Below are 23,932 nucleotides of genomic sequence, written 5' to 3'. Positions count from 1 at the left end.
TATGCCAATCCCAGCCTACTGCTATACGATGATCTCTTAAATCTACCAGCTGCACGTCTACCATCATGACATTCACTGTGGTGCAGATTACCACTCTAGGACCACACGGTGGAGACCCTCTGGTGTGAGGAATGGAGGTCAACATTACCACCAAAGAAGTTCCTTATCACAGATCCTACAACCCGCCCACATGGCTTCAACCTGCCATACTATCAGTGGCACTTGCTGAATAGGTTCCAGACAGGGCAAGGTCTGTGTGCAGCCAATCTCCACCACTGGGGTCTTCGCGACAATCCAAACTGTAGCTGTGGCAAAGCATACACCATGTCACATATAGTCAATGTTTGCCCACTGACTAAATTCAGTGGCAGACTACAGGAACTGCACATGGCCACTGAGGATCCTGTTGCATGGCTTAGCAATTACACACATGCTGACTGAATACAGCCACGGGACAGTTGGGATAGTGGATGGGCTGCAGACTGCTCCATGACCTCTTAAAATGGAGAGGTGTTGCCTACTCCATCTACCCCCATGAAACTTAGAATACAGCCCAACTACCAGTGCCTGGTGACACTGTTTTGGTAACCATAACACTTCCATAGCATCATAGCATTTCTCAGTGTGGTTGTCATTTGCACATTTTCCTCCTGGCAGCTGGGATGCTTGTAATAGCTTTCAATACGTTATTTTAATTTTTTTTTCTTTGCTAGTAAATTGGATTCATTGTACAATATATCAGCATGCAAGTCCTTGGGAAAGGCAGAACTGTCAGGTGGTTGTATCTAAAGCTTTTAATAAAGTATAAAACTCTCATAACCATAGAAAAACAAGAGCAGTAGCAAAGAAACTGATTGGTAGTTTACAAAAGTAGACAGTATCATATTCCTTCATTGTAGCCCCATATGTCCCCAAGTGTGTCTGTCTTTGTTTGGCAGGTGCTATATGGTCAGAGTACAATTTAACAAGCCATGGCAGCAGAAAATAGGTTGGAACCCCTAAAATAAAGCAGGCACAGACACCCTGCTAATAACCAGATTAACTTAGAGAGAACAAGGTTCCTGCTTGTCCAGAGAGGTGTATTCTTGATTTTCTCAGCACTGTAGTTTCCTGGTCCAGAGGCCGCCCATCACGTCAGCCAGCTGCAGGGGCAGTGCTAAGGGAGCTTTTGGGTGCACCCCAAAATTCACCTTAGCCCCTCTGTAACCACCCCTCCACTGCCACCTGTGCCACTATCACCCTCCCTGCACAGCTGACCCCGCCTGCTCCTGCCCACAGCGCAGTTCACCCTCAGCTCTACCACTGGAAAGAAGCTGGCACCACCGTGAAGCCAGCTCAGGCTCTGGGTAGCTGCTGCCAGCCATGGAGCTCAGGCTGTTTGCAGCAGGGCTTGCAGACTCCCAGTTGCCTGCTGGGAACAGCCCGGCTCCATGGCATGCTGAGCAAAACTGCCACAAATCCCATGCTTTGGCACATGTGCCAGGGGTTGCCGATCCCTGGTATACAGTATAGAAGAGGGATTTATTTATCCACATGCTGCAGGTGTGTTTGTGTGCACAGATAGGGCTCTTCCCTAGGTCTTAGCTTTTACTTGTATATCATGACCACTCACAGACCTCTGACCCAATTTGCAGCTGCTTTGACCCTGTGTGAAGTTATGTACAGGTTGTAGCCTGGGTTCTGTTTCAATCTGTCCACTTCATAGTGTGGACACAGGCTATTTAAACTGAGTACTGATAATCCTCCAGTGACTTCCCACAGTTCCTCAGGGGCCATCTTTTCCTATCCTATTATCTACTCCCTCCCTCATCTTTGGCACCAGAAATCCTCTACTAGCCTCCTACACTTCTTCGTAACACTTCAACAGGACTTGAATGGAGATGCCATGCAGGAAATGCTCCTTCCAGCAGATGCCAGCTGGCCAGAGGCTCTCACCATGAATCAGGGAAATGGCTGGGGTGAGGTCAATAAGGAGCACAACTTGGGGAGATGAATCTGAAATCAGCATCCCAACAAGAACACCTCCAGGGGGCTGCCAGAAGAAAGAAAAAAAAAGACCCCTAAGAGTTTGTGCCACGTGGCAGAAGACACCATAGCAAGGCTGGTCACTCATTGACAACAGTTGTCTTTTCTGCCTAATGCAGGGGGGCTGGACCCGATGATCTTTCAAGGTCCCTTCCAGCCTTACAATCTATGAAACTTTATCCTATCACAAGGGGTCTGGCCAGGTCCTTGGCTTTACCCTGGTCCTTGGCTTTACCCCCGCATGCTGGATGCACTTTGGAAAGCAGAGAGTGTCAATCCTGGACATGGGGATGATGGATAGGAGGGGCCAAAAATGACACAGGGGTTGATAAATCAGACATTGGGGCAGATAAACCAGAGGAGATGACGCTGGAGATCTTCAAAAGGAGATTGAACGCACACCTTGCTGGGGTTATATGACCCCAGCAGTCTTTCCTGCCCAGAGCAGGGGGGGCTGGACCCAATGATCTCATGAGGCCCCTTCCAGCCCTAAATGTCTGTGAATCTGTGAGAAGGGAACATACTATTTTGCAGTGCAGCCATTACTTAGGAGTCCCAAGAACTGCTCAGGAAGAAGAATGGTGGGGTGAACAAACAGGTGAGGAGGAAACAAAGGAAATAACACCTGAACTGCCAGGGAAGATACAGCTGCCACCCTTGATATTTTATGAAGGATATTACAGCTTAATATGACAATATAAGGGACCTGTATTTGCTGGTTTGTGACTAGTCCCATTATGTGGGGTGTTAATTAGCTGTGAGGAGGGTTTGCCTTGGTTTGCCTTGGTGTTAATGAGCTGTGAGGAGGGTTTGCCTTGGTTTGAGGGCAAAACAGCCTATGTTGGCATGCTCCCCCTCTTCTCTCCCCTTCAGGACCGTGTGCAATTACAAGATGGATTCTTAGTGGTAGGGAAGGCTGGCGAGGAATTTAAACATGCAACAAGTGATTTTTCTATGCATGAGCTGCTGTAGATGTGCAAAGAGGTTGTTAGTTCAAGCCCAGCGGTGCTTGTTGATGCACAGATATGGCTGATAAAAGCATGTCTCTTGTTCCCTCTTGTTCTCCCTGCATGCTGCAATAAGCTTTTTCTGATACTAACATTAAAACAGTTTCAGAGGCAGCCTAAAGATATGCCCCACTGCATGACTTGTGGAAGTATTAAGTCTACAGCACCTGAAACATATTTTGGTACTGCCAGTCTGCTTCCCAGGTGCCAGGGGTGGATTGAAGTCCCTTCTTGTCCAAACATGAGCACAACAGATCTCTGGAAAACCCTGGTGTCGTTCACCCTTGTGGTGCATCCCATGTTTCTCCTTCCTCCTGAACATGTTCTGGAACCATGTCAGCCCAGATCTGTACAATGATGTGATCCTAGAGCCCTGTGCTTGTGGTCTGGTGCCAGGACCACTAGTCCGCACAGAGGGGTTCCACAGCTGGGCAAGCAGTAGGATATCCCCAGCAAGGTTCACCACCTACTCCCCAGGGTGAATGATTGCTGCAGAAATGCCAGTCACAGCATCTCACATATGCTGTTGCTGAAGTGGGAGTTGTACTAATGCTACCAGCTGGGCAGGTCATTGCCCAGAGCCTAGCCAGCAGTTGGATCTCAGACAAAAGACAAAGTATAATATATGGGAACCTGCAAGTCCTTGATTTTACTCGGCTGTCAGGCAAGGGACACTTGTCTATGGAAGCCTGAGAAGGATAGTGAGTATCAGAATTGGATCCAGGAAGGGTGCACTGGTGACCTTTTGATTCCTGGTCCACCCAAAGTTTAAGTTAAGTTTGAAATCAACTGCCAGGTAGTGACAGCAGCATTTCTCCAGGCAGGCAGTGCTGAGGGGAGTCACTTGACTTCATGGCCCATTGTAAGCTACCTGATCCCTTCTAAACTCTTTATTCCACAAGTGTTAACACTCCTCTCTTCTTTTTAATGGTCTTGATGTTCCACCAATCAAGCTATCCTTTGTTCTGCAATTCTGCTGTCCATTAGCTGCTCCTGGTAACCAAGCTCCTACTTCACAGCCCTGAGGATTGTTTTTAACATTTTCCAATGCACTTATACTTGTTTTTGCTTCAATCTTAAACTGAATAATATGGCCTTGGGACCTAGTGTATTAGTAAAGTTTGTAGTTTATTTTTCAAATCAAGTCAGTCCCAAGGCCACTGTGACCATTGGGGCACCTTAGATGCTGTAACAACCCTCCTCTACTCTGATGACGTTTAGTTGCTTTGCAACATTGGTGATTCTTCAGGCAGAGTGACCTGGTGGCACCCACCTCCTCTCCATGTATAAATGGTCATTGGCTTGTGGAGAGCTTATCTGCCCTTTGACAGGTCTTGTTTTTAGTTCTGCTGGGTGTCCACACACCCTCCTTACCCAGAGTAGCCCAGGTTGGGGTGCTGGTTTAGTTGCCAACAACCCAGCCATGGAACAGCCTGTACTGGTTTACCTGGTATCAGATAGCCGACCAAGAGAGGCCTGACTTGACAAGTTTATTTTTAATTGGAGAAAAAAATATGTGTTTTATGTGATGATGCACTTCACCATCTGCACCCCCTTTTTCAAAATTCTAGATCTACCCAGGGTGAATACTTCCACAAAATGTTGCAGTCCCCTAGGAGATGACCTACTGAGCAGTGCAGGTTAGTGCCATGCATAGAACCAGTAATTCTGAGTTCCTCAACTGAAGTAACACAAGTCCACTGTGGATGAGGCTGTATAGGTTTGCTGTGTGTGTGGCTCAGCCATGTGAATGCTTACACCTACAATAGGTTAAATCAGGCACTGGAACCTAGGAACTTGGCCCAGGTTAACTCTGCAATTAAAACGTATTCCATTAGACAGAGTGGTGCAGTGATGGCCTGTCTCAGCACAGGAGGCCTGAACATACTGTGTCCTCCACACCCTACTGACCTGCTCCAAAGATAAAAGCTCTTGGCTCCTAGAGTGTCCTAGAACAGGCACAGGGGTGAGCCCAGAGCAGTCCCATGGTTGGACTTCCAGTGCTGGAGATGGTCAGGGGATTTGAGTGGATGGGAGGTAGATGGGACCTGCTGGAATGCATGGCCCCTGCAGCGTAGACAGGCCCAGTGAGCCTGTCTTTGCTCTCACTCTAAATTCAGGGTAACATCTACTGAAAAAGCAAACTGTATCACCAGACTTCCTCATCATGTTGTTGTAACAACAGTACTGCAGATCTCATAAACATCAAGTCCCCAACATGACGAGTCATTTCCCTTTACAGAACAAAGAATTCCCTTCATCACCAATCACTGAACCCTGCACCCCCAAGTGGAAAGTTCAAAAGCACCAATTATTTCTAAACACTCCATGTGCCTGGGGTTCCTAGCTGCATGCTTTATTTGGGGGAGGGAGGGGGAGGGAGGTGGAAGGAGGAGGCCTGTGTGTATTGTGGGTGAGGTAATGTGGAAAAGGTGACATCATGGTGGTAGGCTAAAAGGATCGGGTGAGGACTTAAGAAAAGATTTCCTGAGTCTCTTACAGTTGTCTTGAGAGTATATCCACTTGAGCAATTGCAACCCTGATTTTTGACAACATTATTGCTTGATGTATATAAAATTTGTGATCCCATAAATGAAATAAAGAGTTTGACTGGGAGCAGCAGTTACTGGAAAGCTAGTGTTTACAGAAGCATAATGCTGATATGTGGAATAAAATACCAAAATTTTTTTTGTAGAGGCAATTGCTTTCCACTCTCTAGTGCTTCTAATCCAAATTCTTTGTTATAGATACAATACATAAGCACAAAAGTTTCTGACTGATTTGTTTCTTGAGTACTTAGCCACTACATGTCCTTCATCCATGCATTGTTAAATACTGGAGATGAGTTTTGATTTTTCAGTGACAAAAGTGAAGGCTATGTCAGACAGTGTCTTATTATAACTTATGTAACTGTTATGCCTTTGTCTTCTGCAGAGAGTCTTTTAAATCTAAGAGCTGTTGTGTCTATGGAAACAGTCAGCCATTTTGCGTTCATTTTGCACGTCATGACAAAAGGAGAGATGCACATTGTACTCTTGTTGAGTATACTTTTGGTATGTCTTGATTAGTTTCCTAATCTAAAGCAAATGTCATTCTGACTGAGTGTATGGACATGAGATGCGTTAACGTGTATTAGCCTACATTATGAGTACGCATCTACCTGTGCATGCCCATAATGTGCATTAACTTAGGCTAATCACACCTAAATTTGCAAATACAGGTAACAAATTTAGGTGTGATTAATGCACATTAACGTATGTGTAGATGCGATCTGGCATGAACTTTAGTGCCCGGTCTGTTCTGCCACTAAGGGGCTGGCCTGAGCCTAGCCTCAAGGAATATCCAGGGGTTGGGGTGCTGGGCACCTGCCTTCTAGCCCTCCCCCTCCTCCCCCTCCCCCCCACCCCCCGCCCCACAGTCCTGCACTCTGGGCTTGAAGACCAAAAATATTGTATATAGTGTTCCCCTTGTATATAGTTTCTCACTTGTGAGTTTTTTATTCTTGGTGGGTAGGGAAGGTGGTGGAGGGGCTCCACTGGCTGAGCGGGGAGGGGGTTCTGTTTTTTGAGTGGGGTGGGGAAGAGATGGGTGTGGGTGTTTCATAGTTTCATAGTAGCTAGGGTCAGGAGGGACCTGAACAGATCATCTAGCCTGACCCCCTGCCACAGGCAGGAATGAATGCTGGGTTCAAAAGACCCCAGACAGGTGATCATCTAACCTCCTCTTGAATTTGTCCAAGGTAGGGGCGAGGACCACTTACTTGGGAAGTTGGTTCCAGATTTTGGCCACTTTAACTGTAAAATATTGCCTTCTGATCTCTAACCTAAACCTATTCTCCATCAGCTTATTACCATTGTTCCTCGTCACCCCAGGTGGTGCAGCTCTACCTAGTTGCTGTTGATCTCCCCTGATGAGTTTGTATTGTGACAGTAATAATTTTTTGTGTGTCACCAATATGCGTGTCCTGAGAGTGCTGCTGGGGGTCGGCAGGGGGGAGGAGGGGTGTTGGCAGTGGGGCAGGTGGACTGGAGCAGAGAGTGCAGGAGGAGGGGGTCAGGCAGGGCCTCCTGTAGCCAGTGCCCTGGCCCCTGCTGGCAGGTACATGGCTGCCCTGGGGCTTGGGCGGAATGTGGGGGCCTGCTGGGGCCAGCACTGTGGCCAGCAGGAGCATAGGGTGCTGGTCGTCGCTGGCAGGGGCTGGGCTGGAGCAGCAGAGCACTGGGTGTTACTGACAGAGGCAGGGGCTGGAACAGCCCTGATGCAGGGAGGCAAGGAGGGAGCTGCCAGGGGCTGTCCCTGCACTGGGCACGTGGCTCCTGGGCAGGGAAGGTGCTAGCCAAGGATCAGGTTCCCAGATGACTTCCAGGTGCTGGCAGCTGGCTCTGGCTTCAACATGACTGCTATGTGCTTGCAGCCATGTGGCCAGAGGCTGAGGCTCCCCCCGTGGCCACAGGGGCACATGGCAGGGCTTCAGGGACGGGACTAACTTTAACGCCAAGTCCCTGCACGTGTGACACCTGCCAAAAATTACTTAATGTGCATTAAATTTAGTCATCTATAAATGCACGCGTAGACGTGTCCTATGTGGATATTCTGTGTGTATTAACAGGCATAACTGGTGGCACCATTATTTTTCTTTGCAATATTAGCAGGAGTCATGATGCAACTTAACTGTCTTCGCATTTTTCACATACTTCTAGATCTTCAAGGTATCATATTAGGGGCCCCTATCTTTCCAGTGAAGAACTAAGAGGAACTCCCTTTATAGACCACCAGTACCCACCATTAAAGCCTTGTCAGTACAGGAAAGTTTTACCAGTTCTATTGATATGGCTGTCCAGGTAACTCCCTTCCCAAGCAGACACACTTCCCCTGCCCCCAGTCCTCCCTAGTTACATAAGACAAACTGGGAAAAGTCTCACTTAGACCTGACAGCTGCACAGGTCCCACTTAGACCTGAAGGGGATGAAGGAGTATTGTACTGCTGTAACATTTTAAACTCACATCTTACATTCCACCAAAAAGGTTCCAACAAGGTTGTTGTCAGCCAGAGCAATTGCTGAATGGGTACACATGATGTGGCTGCCTGCCACAACAGGGCACTGGGCTCAATGACCAGTGAGTCCCTTCTCAGCTTCTGTTCCCATACGTGACTTGAATTATTCTTTGTTGCTGGGGAGTCAGAACTTTGCCCATGCAGCACTGACTGGGGAACCTGAATCCAAGAGCCCAAAAATCTGATTACCATTTTAATAGCCTGGAAATTATGTGGGTTTTTTATGTTGCACTTACAGCACCAGGTCACTCAGTATTGGCCTAATTTTGAAATCCCCATTGGTTTCTAATTTATAGCAGTTTTGTCTGCATTGGGTACATGGCCCTGAAATCAATGAATCTGAAACAAACATGCACTTGAAGGTTAGTTTAAAAAAATCCTCCGCAGCTGAGCATCTGCATCAAAATAAGTAGATGTCTCTTCAGGCTAGATTTATAGCCAGGTATTGTTCACAAAGCAATAAAGACAGAAGGAGAAGTGGGTAGGGGTAATGCTGTATAAATAAAAGTTATCATCATTTGCCCTGCAGCACAATTTAGCAGGTAAACAGAGCTCAGGCAGACACAGCAAAAAAGAAAAGATGCCATAAGCATCACAAAATAAGGCAGTGCAAGGGGATGGACCATTCTTTTCTCTGTGGTAGGCTACTAGGGATAGGGTGCTATAACAGGGATGTCAAATTCACTTGTGCCCCCAGGCTGGATCCAGACTGCAGGGCTCCTTGCAGCCGCCTCTGGAAGCTCTGTGGGCCATATCCTGGCTGTGGTCCAATGTTGGATGCCCTTCTGCAAAAGTATTACCTGACCTTGGAGAACCAGAGGTTAACCCCAGAGATGCTTTCCTGTGCACTTGCAGAGTTACAGATGTAAGAGTCATTGGTGTGTAAGACAGAAGCACAGGGCAGGATGTTTTGGGGAAGTAGATAGAGTAGGACCTGGTTGAATTTCACCCTCCCACTGAGTTTTTGTGTCATTTTCTTTTATAAATGCTAAACCTGGAGGACAAGTTCTTTGTGACCACAACAGGCAAATGCTTACACCAGTGCAAATGTCTCTAATGCCGACAGGACCTGGGAGCATACACAACTCAGCCATTCTGTTCCCATAGACAGACCTGGTAACTAGCATCTGTGGTCATGGGGAGTATGGAGAGCACACAGTTATATTACTTTGAACGGCAGGAGCAGAAAGAAAGGCAAACTGCAGTTCAGCTGAATCTGCTGCATCTGTTTAATCTGCCTGATCTATTCCATGGCACTTGAAAGCTAAACTACAATAATTTAATGTATCACCTGATTGGTTGGTCTAATAAAAGATATCAAATTCACCCAAGGAACCTTGTCTGCCTATGTATCACCTGATGTATTCATGGCTACATTGTTACTGATTAGCTCCCTCTACAGCAGGACTGGAGCAGACAGAAGGAGCAGTTCCAGTAGATCAGCTGAGGGGTAGCACAGGGGATTCAGCTGGACACCCAGGGCACAGGGAGCAGCTATGACATCTGGTTGCCGCCACAATTGCCACTGCATGGCTGCTGGCAGCAGCTGAATTTCTTAGGTTCCAGGGGCAGTTACCCTGTCCTCCCCACCCTAGTTATCCCACTACAGCTGACACAGGTGCACCAGCCTGAAGGACTGGGCAGGGTGGCACCTTAGAGGCTAATTCATTCATAGAGGCATGGGCTTTTGGAGGCACCAGCCTACTCTGTCAGATACTGGGTCCTGCCCTTGACACTGCAGAAGTATGAGCAGGTACCCTCACCTTCCAGCTGGGACAACCCACAAGGGTGGATCCATGGCCGGGGGGGAAGGGTGCAGTTGCACTCCCACCCTCTATGATTCCTGCTCCACCCAAACTTTAAAACCAACCACCTGGGAGGAGCAGCAACATTTCTATTCAGGCAGTGCTGAGGGAGTCAATTGACCTCATGGCTCATTAAAACCAACCAGTTTTCTGCTAATTTTACCTTCCTCCAGCGGTAATTAAAGACTCTCCCTACTGTTAATTATCTTGATGTTCCACTATTCAAACTATCCTTTCTTTTGCAGGTTTTCTGTTAGCCATTCCTAGGAATGGGGGTGTAAGAGTGATGTTGAGGCTGTCATAGTCTGAAATGATGAGAGGCAAGGATTTCTTATGGTGATATCTTTTACTGGATCAAGTATGTAATTGGGATAAAGTTAGACAAGCTTTCAAATGTAAGACATTTTTCCTCAGGTCCTGGTAATGCCTCTTCTATTGCACAGCTCTGAAGTCTGTTTTTAGCTCTAGCTAAAAGCTGTAACTCAGGTGCGGTAATACTAACTCAGGTGTATGAAATGACTGGCAGTGAAGTCTTGGAGGCATTGTCAAGATGCTGAAGAAGGCTAGGTTTTGTTTTACAAATCAGAGTAAGACGTACATTTGACCATAATGACTACAGGACTAATGAAGCAATCTCCTTTGACTATATTGACTATTTTTGCCTAGCTGGTTGTTGTTTGTCCTTAATTTAATCTAGCAAATTAGTGCACATTCCAATGAGGTTTCATTTGGTTTTGCTTTGATCTTAAATCAAATGTGGTGTGATATAGTTGGGGATGGTCCTACTTTGAGCAGGGGGTGGGACTAGATGACCTCCTGAGGTCCCTGCCAACCCTCATTTAAATGATTCTGTGATTCAGATAACACAGCCCTGACCCCCTAGCATGAGTAAAGCATCTAGTTTCTCTTTAACTGGAGGAAATTACATGTCATTATATGTGTAAGGAACCAGTGCATAGGTGGTCCAGTCTAATGGTTAGACCACTGAGAGAAAGCAGAGCCTGGGGCTGGTCAGAGTGGCACCCATATTACCAAAACCAGGGAGAGATCATAGAATCATTTAAATGAGGGCTGGTAGGGACCCCAGGTCATCTAGTCCACTGGTTCTCAACCTTTTTTGTACCAGGACCCATTTTTAAACATTGATGACCAGTTTCAACCCAGTCCCCCTCACTCCCAACCCACTGTCCCCCACCCTCAGGCCCCAGCCTCCCAGTGTATGGGGCAAGGGGGTGGGTGTGTGGGGCAGGGGGGTGCATGTGAGACATGAGGGGACCCAAACAGCCCCTTGTAGGCTGGAGCTCTGCCAGGCTTCAAGAAAAAACCTGCAGTTTCCCACGTTTTTCTCTTTTAAAGGAGAATCCATTTTTAAAGTGTGTTTATGACCTTTTCACATATTCCTGGGACTCACTTTTGGGTTGCCACCCATGGGTTGGAAAACACCGATCTAGTTCAAACCCCTGCTCAAAGCAGGACCATCCAACTATGTAAGCCCAGCCTTGTCTTAAGAAGCAGAGTCTATAACACAGTCCAGGGCCAAGATCTGGGGATTTGATGCCAAGGACATCCAGGGTGCAATCAACAGGGTGATGTGTAAAAACAACCAAACCAGGGTGAGGGAACAGAACTGCAGAGAAATCCAAAGCTGAAGTCCAGATATAAGCTGAGACTCAGGTTCAGGGGTCAGGAATGGCTTGGCAATTATGCATGTGCTAACTGACTGAGGGGCCAGGACAACCAGGCTCGGGGACCAGGCTGGCCACAGCAGACCTGTTGACTGGCCTGCAGCCCCAGGCCCCTAACTGGTGCTAAATGGCTGGGTGGCCCCCCCAGCACCTGGTCAGGAAGGTGGCCACTCCGCAACTGGGGCACAGCTTCACTCCCCAACTAGGGCTTGCTGCAGGGATGCTTCTCAGCCCCAGCTGCCCTGCCTGCCTGCTCAGTCTCCCTGGGGCTGATGCCCTTCAGCCTGCCCCAAAACCCAGCTCAGCCCAGGGACAGCCCTAGGGATCTCTGTGCAGAGGGGCCCAACTTTCTCCCTTCAGGGGAATTGGGGCAGGTGGGTGCTGCGGGGGCAGGCATGGCCAGTGGGCTGGGAGACGCTACAGCACGGTCTAGCCCGATGGTTCCCAAACTGTGGGTCGGGAGCCAAAATGGGGTCGTGGCATCAGCAGACAGGGTCACAGAGGTGGGTGGGGGATTGCAGGTTGGGAGCGAGGGGCCATGCTGAGGAAACGGAGCCATAAATCATAGAATCAATCATGGAAAACGAAGGCTGAGAGGGACCTCAGCGGAGCATCTAGTCCAACCCCCTGCTCCAGGGAGGATCTGCCCCAGATTGATCATCCCCGCCGGTCGGGCTGAGGAATGGGGCCACAAACGGGGTCAGGCTAAGGAAAAGTTTGGGAAGCACTAGTTTAGACGGCAGGCTGGACAGGGCGCAGCCCGCCCGAAGCAGAGGCTGCACTACAGCCCCCCTCCAGCCCTGCTTGCCCGGGCTGCGCCCCGGGGAAGTGGCGGGCGCGCGCGGGTGCCTCCCCGGGGGCGGGGCCGAGGAAGGGGCGTCCCGGCCCAGCCCAGCCCAGCCCAGCCCGCCCCGGCCCCTCGCAGCTCCCGGCGCAGCGCAAGCCACTCCGCCGCCCGAGCAGCAGCAGCCGCAGCAGCCGCCGCGGTGAGCGGGGCCTGGGGGCCGCGGCCGGAGCCTGCCTCGCGCCCCCTGGCCCGCGCTGACCGCCCCTGTCCTTCTCTCTCTTGCAGATGTGGACGCCCGTGCTGTGCCTCGCCCTGGTGCTGGCCGCCGCCCGCCTGCGCGCCGAGGTAGGTGCGGGACGCGGGTCGGGGCTGGGGGCGCCCGGCTCTTGGCGCGCTGGGGACCCGCAGCCGCCTCCCCCGCGCCCGGGGCAGCCCTCGCAGCCCACGGCCGCTGGCTCGGGGCCGAGTTGCGCCCGCGTCCGCCGCGAGGGCATCGTCTGCTCCTCGGGCTCCCCCTGCTTTGTCTGTCCTGCCTCTGTGATCTCGAGGAAGTCGCAGCCAGGGCTTGGCCCAGCCCCGAAAACTGTCCAGCCACAAAGTTGTCCTGTGGTGGCGTCCGCGCCTCGCGTTGCTGCGCTTTGCAAGTTTGAGAGTTAGACCGTGCTCTCCCTCAGCCTGTCCTCCCCTTCCTTTCTTGCTTTCCGTCTTTCCCTTCCTTTCTGTCTTTCTTTGTCATTCCTTGTCATTCCTTTCCTTTCCATCTTTCCCTTCCTTTCCTTTCCCTGCCTTTCCTTGTCTTTCCTTTCCTTTCCTTGTCTCGTCTTTCCTTGTCTTTCTTTCCTCCTGCCCCCAACAGTGATTTCCGTCAGGGGTCAGAAAACCCGGTTGACACCCCCCATCAGTGAAAACCCCAAGGTCCAGCAACGGCAAAGAAAGCAGGGTTTGAATTCCCTGCGCTCTGGCCTCTTGCAAAAGTGAGGTCAGAAGCAAAATATTTGCTAGTTGCAGCCGGGAAATGTGGAAGTGATTTAAAGAAAATGAACTGGAGCTGCACTGAGGGAGAGAGATGCAGAATGTGCGTTCTGAGGAAAAAAGATCCCTCTTGAGGGATTTTTCTTTCCACTTGCGGTCCTCCCGGTCCCTGCCCTGTGTGCTCGCTACAGATGGCTAGCCCCACCCTGGAGCATCACCATTTGGCTCTGCTTAAAAATGTGTAAACATGGCTCATTTCCTACCAAACAGCTTTCTTCTATTATTTTTCCCCCCCTGCCTCCCACCCATAGTTCTCACTACCCTGGTTATGACGGACAGGACTGAGAAAAAGATCAAAGACTCTTTTTAAAGTAAAGCTCTCTGGTAAACTCCTTGCAGATGCCAGCATCTTGCTGAGGAGATGAAAAATGCAAATAGTGTAACCCATGAGGAACAGAGGTGAGAGGGAAAGGTGATGGGGGTTGCAGCTGACTGCTGAACCAACTCTCATGCAGTGATTGTGGAAACTGAGAAGGGAGTGGGTTTGAGCTGCATAGCATATGCTAGCATTTTGCATCTGTATGTGCATAATAATACAGTAATAATACCCTTTTCTTAATGCGTGACATGCTCACGCAGTCAGCATTTTCACACGTCGTCTCCCACCGTGTCCTAAAAAAGCTGGCATTCAAAGCAGGAGCAGTTTAATCCATCTTCTCAGTAACAGCAAACAAACCTGCTACTAATTCTGGCTCAAAACTTCCTGTAAGTAGGAGGTGTGCGCTAGGGCAGTTCCAAAAAGGCTGTGCACTGGCGACAAGAATGGTCTGAAGACAGGATCAGGAGCAGCACATCAAGGATTGCTCTGGTCCCTGATATCTGACACCAGCTCTGTCACTAGCATGCTCAGGCCAATCCCTACAGCCCATATTATCTAAATGGGCCGCTAATTTTTGGTATTTTCATTGGCTGCCCAAAGTTAGATACTAAGGGTATCTATACATGTGCTCCAGGGTTGGGGGTGGGAGGGCATTTTAATTAGAGAGTCTCCTGGAGAGCCATTCTAAAACGCTGCAGTCATGTGTATTCAGTGTCCCACATTTCAAAATGGCTATGGTGCACTTTAACTAAAACTCATCGAATGAGCTTGAGTTAAAGCTCCTCCATCACTATTTTGAAACAGTGAATACAGATGATGCTACAGCACGGTGGAGCATTCTAAGTAGAACACCCTGGCAGACTCAATTAATCTGATGCTAATTAAAATGCATCGGAACATGTATATAGGCACCCTAACAGCTCTGTGCCTCGGTTTTTTGATCCATAAAGTGGGAGAACTTGGCCAAAATTTTTTGACTTGGACATAAAGTTAAACCCAGGCATAAAGGGATTTATTGGCAGAAGAGCTATCCCAGCATAGTCAGGAGGAACTGATGAGTGGTCAGTGTTTTATTTGGAGGTGGTTGTTTTTTGTTGTTGTTGGGTTTTGTTTTTTTGAATGGTCAATTTTTTTTTTTTTTTAAATGAAACTACTTACATGCCTGAATGCAAGGAACACATGCTCTGGGAAAATACTTTGGCCTGCTTGCCTGGGAAGGAGGTGTCTGCATTTGGTAATTAGCTAGTTAGTCTTCAGAAGCAGTTTGCAGAGCTGTGAGCTGTTCAATATTGACATGCCATAATGTTTGCATATGTGTAAATATGTTTTGTACTCCGGTTAAGTTCATTTGTCTTCAAAATAATTTCCTAGCTTCCCAAGGCCTCTAGGGTGGCCATAATAGAGGACAGTCCGGTTGTCCTCTATCCTCAATTGATATGAAACCCAACACCTTTTATGTCCTGAATTTTGGCATAAAGGCATTGGGTTTCATATCAATAGAGGACAGAGTAGCAGAAAACTAGAATGTCCTCTATGATGCCCACCCTAGCCTCCGCATTAGTTGCCTGTGTCTGCTGGGTTCTGTGTTAAGTATGTTGAGCAGGTTCAGAACATTATCAATAGGCTTTGAACTCATAGCCCGCCACAGGCTAAATGGCCCCAGAGCTCGTCTGGGATGTAGGTCTCTGTCTCTCAAGGTTGTTCTCCCTCACTCATCCCTGTGGTGGTATTAGGCTCATTGTTATTTATTTATTTATTTTAAAGAAATTGCTGCAATAAAAGCTCCTGGCATTCTTCTACCTAGACTGGAAAATCTTAGACTTGCCAAAACTTAGGAGCTTTTCTTGGCTGCACTCAGTAATAGTCACAAGAGCAACAGAGAGTGAGCCCTGCTCCCTGATGGCATCCAGACACTGTGCTCAGACACTTCTCTTTATCTTTTCCTCCCTATGGTAGCCTCTCAATGTAGGATTTGTTTGGTAGCATTACAAAAGTTGCTGAGAAGATGGGATCACTAGTGTTCACAGCTGGTGCTCTGCCAGCATGAAGGAGCGATTCTGGGAAGCATCCATCAGTGTGGTGAGAGAGAGAGAGGGGCCCAAAATGTCTGTTACCTTTTAGGAGAGGATATGGAGAAGGTAAGGTGAATGTATTAAGTCCATAAATCTGTAAGTCTTCTGTTGGGCATGTCCTTGTATGCCAGAGGAATAGCAGGTAAATACCCAGTTAACAAGAAATTAATTCAATCTCTGTGTTCAGTTGTCTCAGGAGAGTCTGAGGGCTTGTTTTAGTAATGTAACGATGGATGGATGAGCAGAGCACAAGCCCTGGGCACTGCTAAAGGTGTGGTGGGGGGATAGAGCTGGGAGTGTGCCTCACGCTCCTGTTGCTGCAAACCCTGCCTACACTTTCCCTGCAACAGCTATAGGTTCAGCAGTGGGGCAGACAGAGCAACAGCATATGGTGTGAAAGCAGTAGCTGGAGATTAGCTGCTGCACTTCCTTTTTTGCCTCAAAATTTGTTGTTTAAACAGCCACTAAACACACTAAATGCACGTCTCAGCAGCAGAAAACAGAGGTGATATCTGCACCATGCACTGGCACAGCCCAGGGCACAGAAGTGTCCAGGTATGCCTCTGGTTTGTCTGTGCGGGGAAGTTTTACCACTCTTCCCAGTGTAAGCTTGCCAGTATAAAACTCCATGCAGACACTCTTATTTCAGAATAAAAATGATGGTTTTGGTTTATCCTAAATCCTTTTTTAAGGTGACACAGTCTAAATCAGTCTAATCTAGGGGCATCAAGAGTCGCTTGGCTGACCTGACCTAGACCACAAGGCTTCTCACAAGCCAGATGACCCACCTTCAGTGATGGGCTGAGAAGTGGCAGTACTGGCCCCCATGGCTCTGGAATCCGGGAGGTTAGTGTTGCTACAACTCATGCCTCGTTTTCCAGTTACTGACTGCTGCTAAATTAAGTTGTATGCAGTTAAGTGGCAGGGAGAGGGGGTGCAAAGGCAGACAGTGGCATTAACCCCCTGGGGTTTTTGTGTCCAGATCTGCCCCAATGTAGCAGCTGACACATTTCTTTGGAACGTATGTTTGACATCGCAATGTAATCCACCCTGGGAATTAACACTGCAGCCCCTAGCAGAGAGTACTGCTTGCAGTGGTTTGTCTCTCTTGGAGATATTGTTCCAAGCTGTTTGCCAACTTGGGCACGTATTGCTGTATTTGCCTTCAAGAGAGCTAGAAACTCAGCTTTTAGTTCTAAAAGATTGTAAGTTTGATCCAGTGTTACCAGGAGTCAGGCCTGTGATGCCTGGGCTTAAATTTGGCTCTGGAGTCCTTACACTGAACAAACCCATACTTTAAGAGGGCCCCATTGGTTTTAAAATTCTTAACGAGTTAAGTTTTGGTAATGGGTTCCATGCTGCTCATCTTGATACACTTCCTCACTAGGAAAAAGGGAGTTTTTTAATGTGTGGTCACTAACTCCTGTTACTCATCACAGGTTAGGACCCCACTGTGGAGCAGGCACTCTGTATTTTAGCCAGCAAATGTGAACCCTGTTAGTTTCCACTTACTTGTGTGAACATTACAACTTACCATATTAGCATAAATGTAGTTTCACTCCACTACAGGGAATGTTGTCACTGACTTTGACTGGGCGCATCCAGAGGGGTGCAGTAGAGCACATGCATCGCTCTTTCCTGCTCTCCACACCCCCCTCAGTTGACCATGCTACAGAAGCAGCATTTAAATCCCCAAAGCAGGTAAGAATCTGCCCTTCCTTTCCCCTCCGTGTTCAGCAGCGCAGTCTCTCTCCATTTTTTCCACTCCCTGTCTTCTGCCCACTGCTGCCACTGTCTCTGACTGTTCCAGGGGCAGAGATGGCAGTAGCAGAGAGAGCTCCAGAGCCACTCCTGCTCATTCCAGCCAGGCTCTACAGGGAGCTGGGCTCAGTTGGAGACAGCAGCAGCAGCTGGCAGGTCCCTTCTCCCTACCCAAGTCCTCCCCCATCCTTCTTTCCCCCCCCACCCCCTTGTTCTCTGCCAGCCTGGGAGTAAGTGCAGGAGAAGAAAACCCACCTGCTGCCAATGTTGTCTCTAGCCAAGCTTCACATGCAACCATGCTGGATTGAGCAGGAGCAGTTCTGGAGTCCCCCTGACCTGCCCCTTGGTCAGCTGGGGACAGTGATAATGACAGGTAGGGGAAGCGGAGGGGACACTAAGGGAATAGGAGTGAATATGTTGCTGGGCACAGAGGAAAAGGGAGAGGGGAGGGAAGATTCTTACCTGCTTGCGGGACCCATATTAATGTGGTGAGCACATTTTAAATGCGCTAAAGAGGACAAGGAAAGTGACTTGGCTTTTCCTATACAGCACTGGGACCCATCCTGCACTGCTTAGCCTGCTGCAGCTCGCAAACCTGCACTGAATTTGAAGTGCTGTCCTGCATCAGATCAGAGTGCCCAATATTCTTACTGCTATGGGGTGAGGGGCAGAATGAATCAGCACTGGAAACTGGGAATCCTTTCTCCAGAATCTAGGGCTATGCTCTGGTCACTAATGGGGGATTCATGAAGATGAATTCAAGAGCCTGGCTGGGTGGATGGATACTGCAGCCCCTAGCAAATGATCAGTGTTGTGACCATAGTGAATACATGGATTCTTGCAATGCCATGACATTGCTTTCAAACAAAGCTGCTGTTTACTGACAGGTCTGGGCTGTTCCGTGGGAATTCACCATCTTTCATTGAGTAACTTCATCTGCCACAATGCAAATTATTTGCCTGTAAGTAACAGAGGGCTGCTAGCGAGAGCAGTGTGAAGGCAGATCCACTCCTGGCAGACTTTTAGAATAGGAGGGGGTTGAATGAAACTCATAGGTTGCCTTCTGCTTGGTTGGGCTGCAACTGCTGTTATTGGGACAGCTGCCTCCCCATCAGCAGGGGTGGGAGGCAACTTTGATCTCTAGTGTGTGGCATTACATGTTTTGGGGAATGTTTGCCTTTGTGCAGATGAATGTTTGTGACAAAACTCTGCCAGATATGTCCTTCCTGGCTCTTGCACCTCTTATTATCCAGGCTTTGTTTTTGCATCACATCCCCTGGGTCAGGCCAGATTGGTTCCCAGAAGTATCTTATTCAGCCAGATTATGTCTGCCTCCATGGGGCCTTTGTGAAAGAGTCTTCTGCCAAACTCCAGTGCTTGTCTTGATCCAAGACAAGCTGAGCTTCCTTGTTGAGTTTGTGCTGGTTATTAAAAGAGACTTAAAACAATTCTTGTACCGTGAAGCCCAGTATATTTTAGATATGGATCTGAACTTCAGAATTTGTCCCGGGATCCAAACTCTCGTGGAGTCTATGGGTGCTCTGATCATGTGTGTCATGTCAATTGTGAGCTCTCTGGAGCAGGGCTGGTGTTATTTGTACACACACATTAGAACCCTCGCCCTGCACTGTGGTTCCTGAGTGTTACCATAACAATCATAATTAACAAGTTTAATGAACCTGGAGACTCGCATTCAAGCATGAAAGCACAGACAAATGCAGTACAAGCAGGGACCACACAAGTTTTTCTCACCTTTTACCTTTTGATCCAAACCTCTTTAATGGTCAGAAAGGAGATTGTCGCAAAGTCCCATTGAGTCCTTGAAGTCTGCTGGACTGGCCAGTCCAGTTAACATGGTACTTGGAAACCATGATGATGAACAGTAGAGAAAACTGTAAATGATCAGTGTAATTGTGACAGCACTGATTGCTCTATGTGCTACTAGCAAAGAGAGACACACTTGAGCCCAGAATTCATCTTTTAGAGGCTACTGGGCAGAAAGCAGCTAGTTATTGCTTTCCTCACTTGCAGCAGAAGCCAGTTGCTTAAAAGCGAGGCTGCTGTGCAGTTTTATTTCATACTCTTGCTCCCTGGCTCCCCAGTTCATTGTACTATAGGCCAAGCAGCCCAGGGTGCAGCTGCTGATTACTGTGAAGTATTGCACAGTTAAATTAAAGAATTTCCTCTGCGATCTCCCTCAGCCACAGCACAGAGTCACTGGGCGGATCCTTCTCTTGGGGGCCGTGCTGTGCCAAGCTGGCTAAGGAGGGGATGGGAGGTGGGTGAGGGTTCTTGGAAGGGGATTTTGTCTTTCATCAGCTCAGCTGGGGATGGATCCTGTGTCCTTGCTGTCCAACAGATGAGCAAACATGTTGGCAGAAAAGACCAAACCCTGCTTTGGCAGCCAGAGCTGGCTTTTGTATCACTCATTCCCTTTTGCTCCCTGAGACCTAGGTGGGATGTAGCCAGGAGACAGGAGCTGCATATGGGGAAAGATCCCATCTAATCCTGCCTAGATGGTTCTGTTCTTCTCCCACATAATAGAGCTCCCTCGAAACACTCTTATATTGCTGGTCTGCTTCTGCTGCTCACTCTGAGTTAGCCTCTGTTGGCTATGCCATGGCTAAGCTGTCAGCTCATTAGGGTAAGGGAATTTCTCTTGCTTATATGTGTGCCCCGCACCTAGTGTAATGGGGCCCCAATCCCTCACTGGAGCCCCTCCATTGGTGTTCCTTCTATGCAAACATAGATAGTAATGAATAATAAAATAGAGGGACCGATGTAGGCAGAAGATGTAAATGACTAGGTAGCACAATCAGAAAAGGTTGGGGTACAGAATGGCCTTGTGCCCCATTACAGCTGTGCCCATAGCAAGACTGAGCAGATTAGGGCCTGAGGTACAGTCATTATGCCTGCAAACTTTGAGGCACAGACGGCTTACCTTTGTCATCTGCCAAGAGGCCACCAGCTTCCATACCCCCTGCAGTGCCTGCACCACTCCCAAGGTAGGATCCCAGCTGAATGGGGTCCAAGGCCTTTGACATCTGCATATGGCTGATGTTATCCTGCCCTGATTCTTAATGCTCTTCCCCTGAAAGGAGAACTTTGAAATATGCTGATAACTGGAAGAGGCTGCAGATGAAGGGTTTTCACTATTCTGTTATGTGCAGGGCTTGCAGACATGGTGAGTCAATATTCAGACAAAGCAGATGCCACTTTTGGTTGCCTCCATTGAAAAGTGCACCTCACAAGTAGCCTTCAGGCAAATCTGCACTCTGGTGTTGGAAAACTGAGACAAGTGGAGTCAGCAAATGCTTGAGGTCACCCAAGAATCCGTAACCAAGCTGCATCAAGAATCCAGGACTCTGCCGTTCCCCAGTCGCATCTTCTGCCCTGCACAGTAGGAAGGTTGATGGAGAGTTAGTGCCAGGTGGAGCCAGAGTCCAAGCAATGTGACGGATGATTCACCAGGAGAGAAACATGCTGATAAAAGAAACTGCATCCTAAAAGGACATGTGACAACACATCTGTCTAATACCTGGGCCATCAAAATGAAGTATGGCCCTTGGCTCCCTGAAGGACCTTCCTTGGCCATTCCTTCCCTCAGCACAGGGCAGATCAAGCAGACCAGGTCAGAGTCTTCAGCTGAAGAACCAAGAGTTTCTCTCCATCTCTGAAGAAAGACATAAAAGAGTCTGTGCCCCTCAGGCTGCTGGCATTTTGCCCTGATAGACTTGAGTCTAGGTGCTGCTGGCACAGCTGTTTTCTAGGTGACGAATCAGTCTGGAACAGGGAGCCTGCCAGGCTTTCCTGCACCACTGGGGCCCCTGCCCTCTGAGCACAGGTAACTGAAGCCCAAAGCCAGGTGCTCTCCTGCAAGACATAGCACTCTTTAGCTATGCTGGGCTGCTCTCAGGATTTCTTTGTCTGCCTTGTCTTTACACTGGAATACATGGCTATGCATGTGAGGGATTGTTGTCACCTTTTGTCTGGGTATGAGGATGTGCTTTTCAGCCCTCAAAAACCACAGGGTAGTTTTAACTTCCATAGGATTGTAGATTGAGTCTAGGAAAAGGAACTTGCTGCAGTGACCATGGGGTAAATGGCTGGTTAGGCTGGTAGCAATCCAGCTAAGGGATCAGATTGTGATACTGGAGAATACTTCATTGAACTCATACATCTGGAAGAGGCTACAGGTTAGATATTGCACTATTCACTTCTGGGTCACTGGTTGGAATTTGGCCACGATCACCACAAGCTGCAAGTTGTTTCTGGCTGCCTGGCTCTGAATGATGTTGGCTCCTGTTTCTTGACAATAAACACACAAATACATTTACCTTCCATGGTGGCACTCATTGCTCTCCATGCGGTAAAGCAGAGAAGCCAAGGACTAAATTGCTATGGAGATTTGCTTTCCCTCTAAGCCTCCAGACAGTGTCACGAAAGCATAATGAGAGAGGGGTTGTGGGGGAACCTGTGCTGCTGCCCACCTTCTACCTATTCTCTTGTGGGTGAAGGAAGGACTTTTGATATCTAGGGTTGTTGGTATGGCATTACACACTTGAAGCGAGCTCTGTCTATCAAGAGGTATTATTGTCCTGCTCTGGAAACAATAGTTTTGTCTGGCGACACTGTTTAGAACCCAGACTCACTCATATATCTTTATTGTTCCCTTTTTAAAGTCTCTTTGTGTTAAGTCTGCTGAGAAGCCTGGACTGCAGTGTTGCCAGCTTTGAGCACAGGGATCACTGGGACTCGTGTCTCCTCAGTCCTGTTACCTGTGGAATTGGCATCTAAGGCCTAGGGATAGCAGGACTGGCCCTGATCAGCCAAGAGGACTTGTCTGGAATGCAATAAACAAGTCTCCATGCCTAAGAGCCCTGTGGGCCTCAGACCTTCAGTCACCCGAGACATTTGTGCCTCTGGATCAGCATACGGCTTCTTGGTCAGGATTTTTTCTGATGGTGTATTCATTAACTCTAATTTTACCAAAGTGGCTAGTGGGGAGTTGGGTGCTGAATATGAGACCTTTAGGGAGCTTCATTTCTTTTCAGAAAGTGATGAAGCTCTGCTCTACAAAAAACATTGTTTCCTTTGTGGTGCATTGAGTTGGACTTGAGGATCAGCAGTCGCTTTTGCAAATCTGGGCCATTAGCATCCTATCTGATGTAATCTTTTATGTCCCAAGTGATGATATCCCCTTCCTGTCCCTCAAGGGAACTGTGCCACTGCCCAGCACATCTCACAGGCAGCAAGCTTCTCTTGATAGTCCTCTTAAATAAGTAAACAATGTTCCCTTTCTTAATTCCAACCCATTTATCTGAATTGTGACTCTGCTCGCTATTAATCCACCCCCTCCTTCCTTATCATTTCCACTGATTGCACATTGCCTCTGTAAATGTTCTTAGATTAGCCAAGGCTGGTTTATTTAGCAGTTTTAGTTTCTTTCTAGGTCAGTCCCTCCAGTGAAAGAAGAATGTTTGGTTTTTTTAATTTTGAATGGTCTCTTGTTTGTTTATATCTTTTTGGTACCTTGGTGGTACTCAGAACTGAATGCAACTTGCTGGGGTGTACAGTGTCTTCTCCAACCATTGTAGGGGGAGTGAGGGGACTCGGGGAGATGGGGTTATTCTGATTCTACCGGTTAACCATAGGGTGGGGGCTGGTGACATGTTTACTGCATGCATGTATATAACAAATAAATAGTGGCTATCCCCAAGTTGTGTTACAGCATTCTGTACCCTGATTGGCTTAAGACAGGCAGAAGTACTAACAGGTCAGGAGGGTCTGACAGAGCAGCTATTTCCTCTGTGGTCTGAAATATTTGCGGTCATGCTGATTCTGGCAGGACACATTTATCTCCCATCACTGTACACAGTGGTTATGTGTTACAGTGTTGTAGCCATGATGGTCCAGGAAATATGTAGGAAGACAGATTTTTGGGGTGATATCTTTGACTGAACCAAGCGTATAGTTGGGAGAAGAATACCTGAAAGCTTGTCTAACATAATGCCCTTCCTCAGGTCTGGGAAAGAAGCATATACAACCTTCTTATTACCATAAAATATACAAGTTAAATACCAGGAAGAAAAATAATTTGTTTGTTCCCATTGTGTAAATGAAAGTGGTCACACAAATAAGCAAGCGAGCAGTAAACCTGCAGAGCACATTCCAAGTTATTGGAAATAGAGATAAACCTAATGATGTAAAAAAGACAACCATTTTAAAAAAAGTCTGTAGTACATGAGGCTGTAGCCAGGATGTACTCGGAACTGCAGTGTATATGTAAGTAAGGGGTCTGCAGGATGGAGCTGGATCCTTGAAAATCATCATGGAGTTGTACTGTGGTATAACAGCACCCATCAGAACATCAGGATGGATGA

At 48.0% G+C, this 23,932-nt stretch overlaps 1 protein-coding gene across 1 annotated transcript in view; it reads left to right on the top strand.

Annotated features, from left to right (window-relative positions):
* The first annotated feature begins 12,311 nt into the window (after positions 1-12,311).
* FSTL1 (follistatin like 1) overlaps positions 12,312-23,932 on the top strand; it is a 75,974-nt gene continuing 64,353 nt past the window's right edge. Inside the window, exons 1-2 of the mRNA XM_059720504.1 lie at positions 12,312-12,564; positions 12,651-12,710. Of these exons, the coding sequence (XP_059576487.1) occupies positions 12,651-12,710 (60 nt within the window). The 5' untranslated portion in view covers positions 12,312-12,564. The remainder of the gene's footprint in view (positions 12,565-12,650; positions 12,711-23,932) is intronic.

The sequence above is a fragment of the Alligator mississippiensis genome, chromosome 1 (genome assembly GCF_030867095.1).
Source record: "Alligator mississippiensis isolate rAllMis1 chromosome 1, rAllMis1, whole genome shotgun sequence".
NCBI classification, from domain to species: Eukaryota; Metazoa; Chordata; order Crocodylia; family Alligatoridae; genus Alligator; species Alligator mississippiensis.
This window is presented reverse-complemented; position numbering and strand designations above follow the sequence as displayed.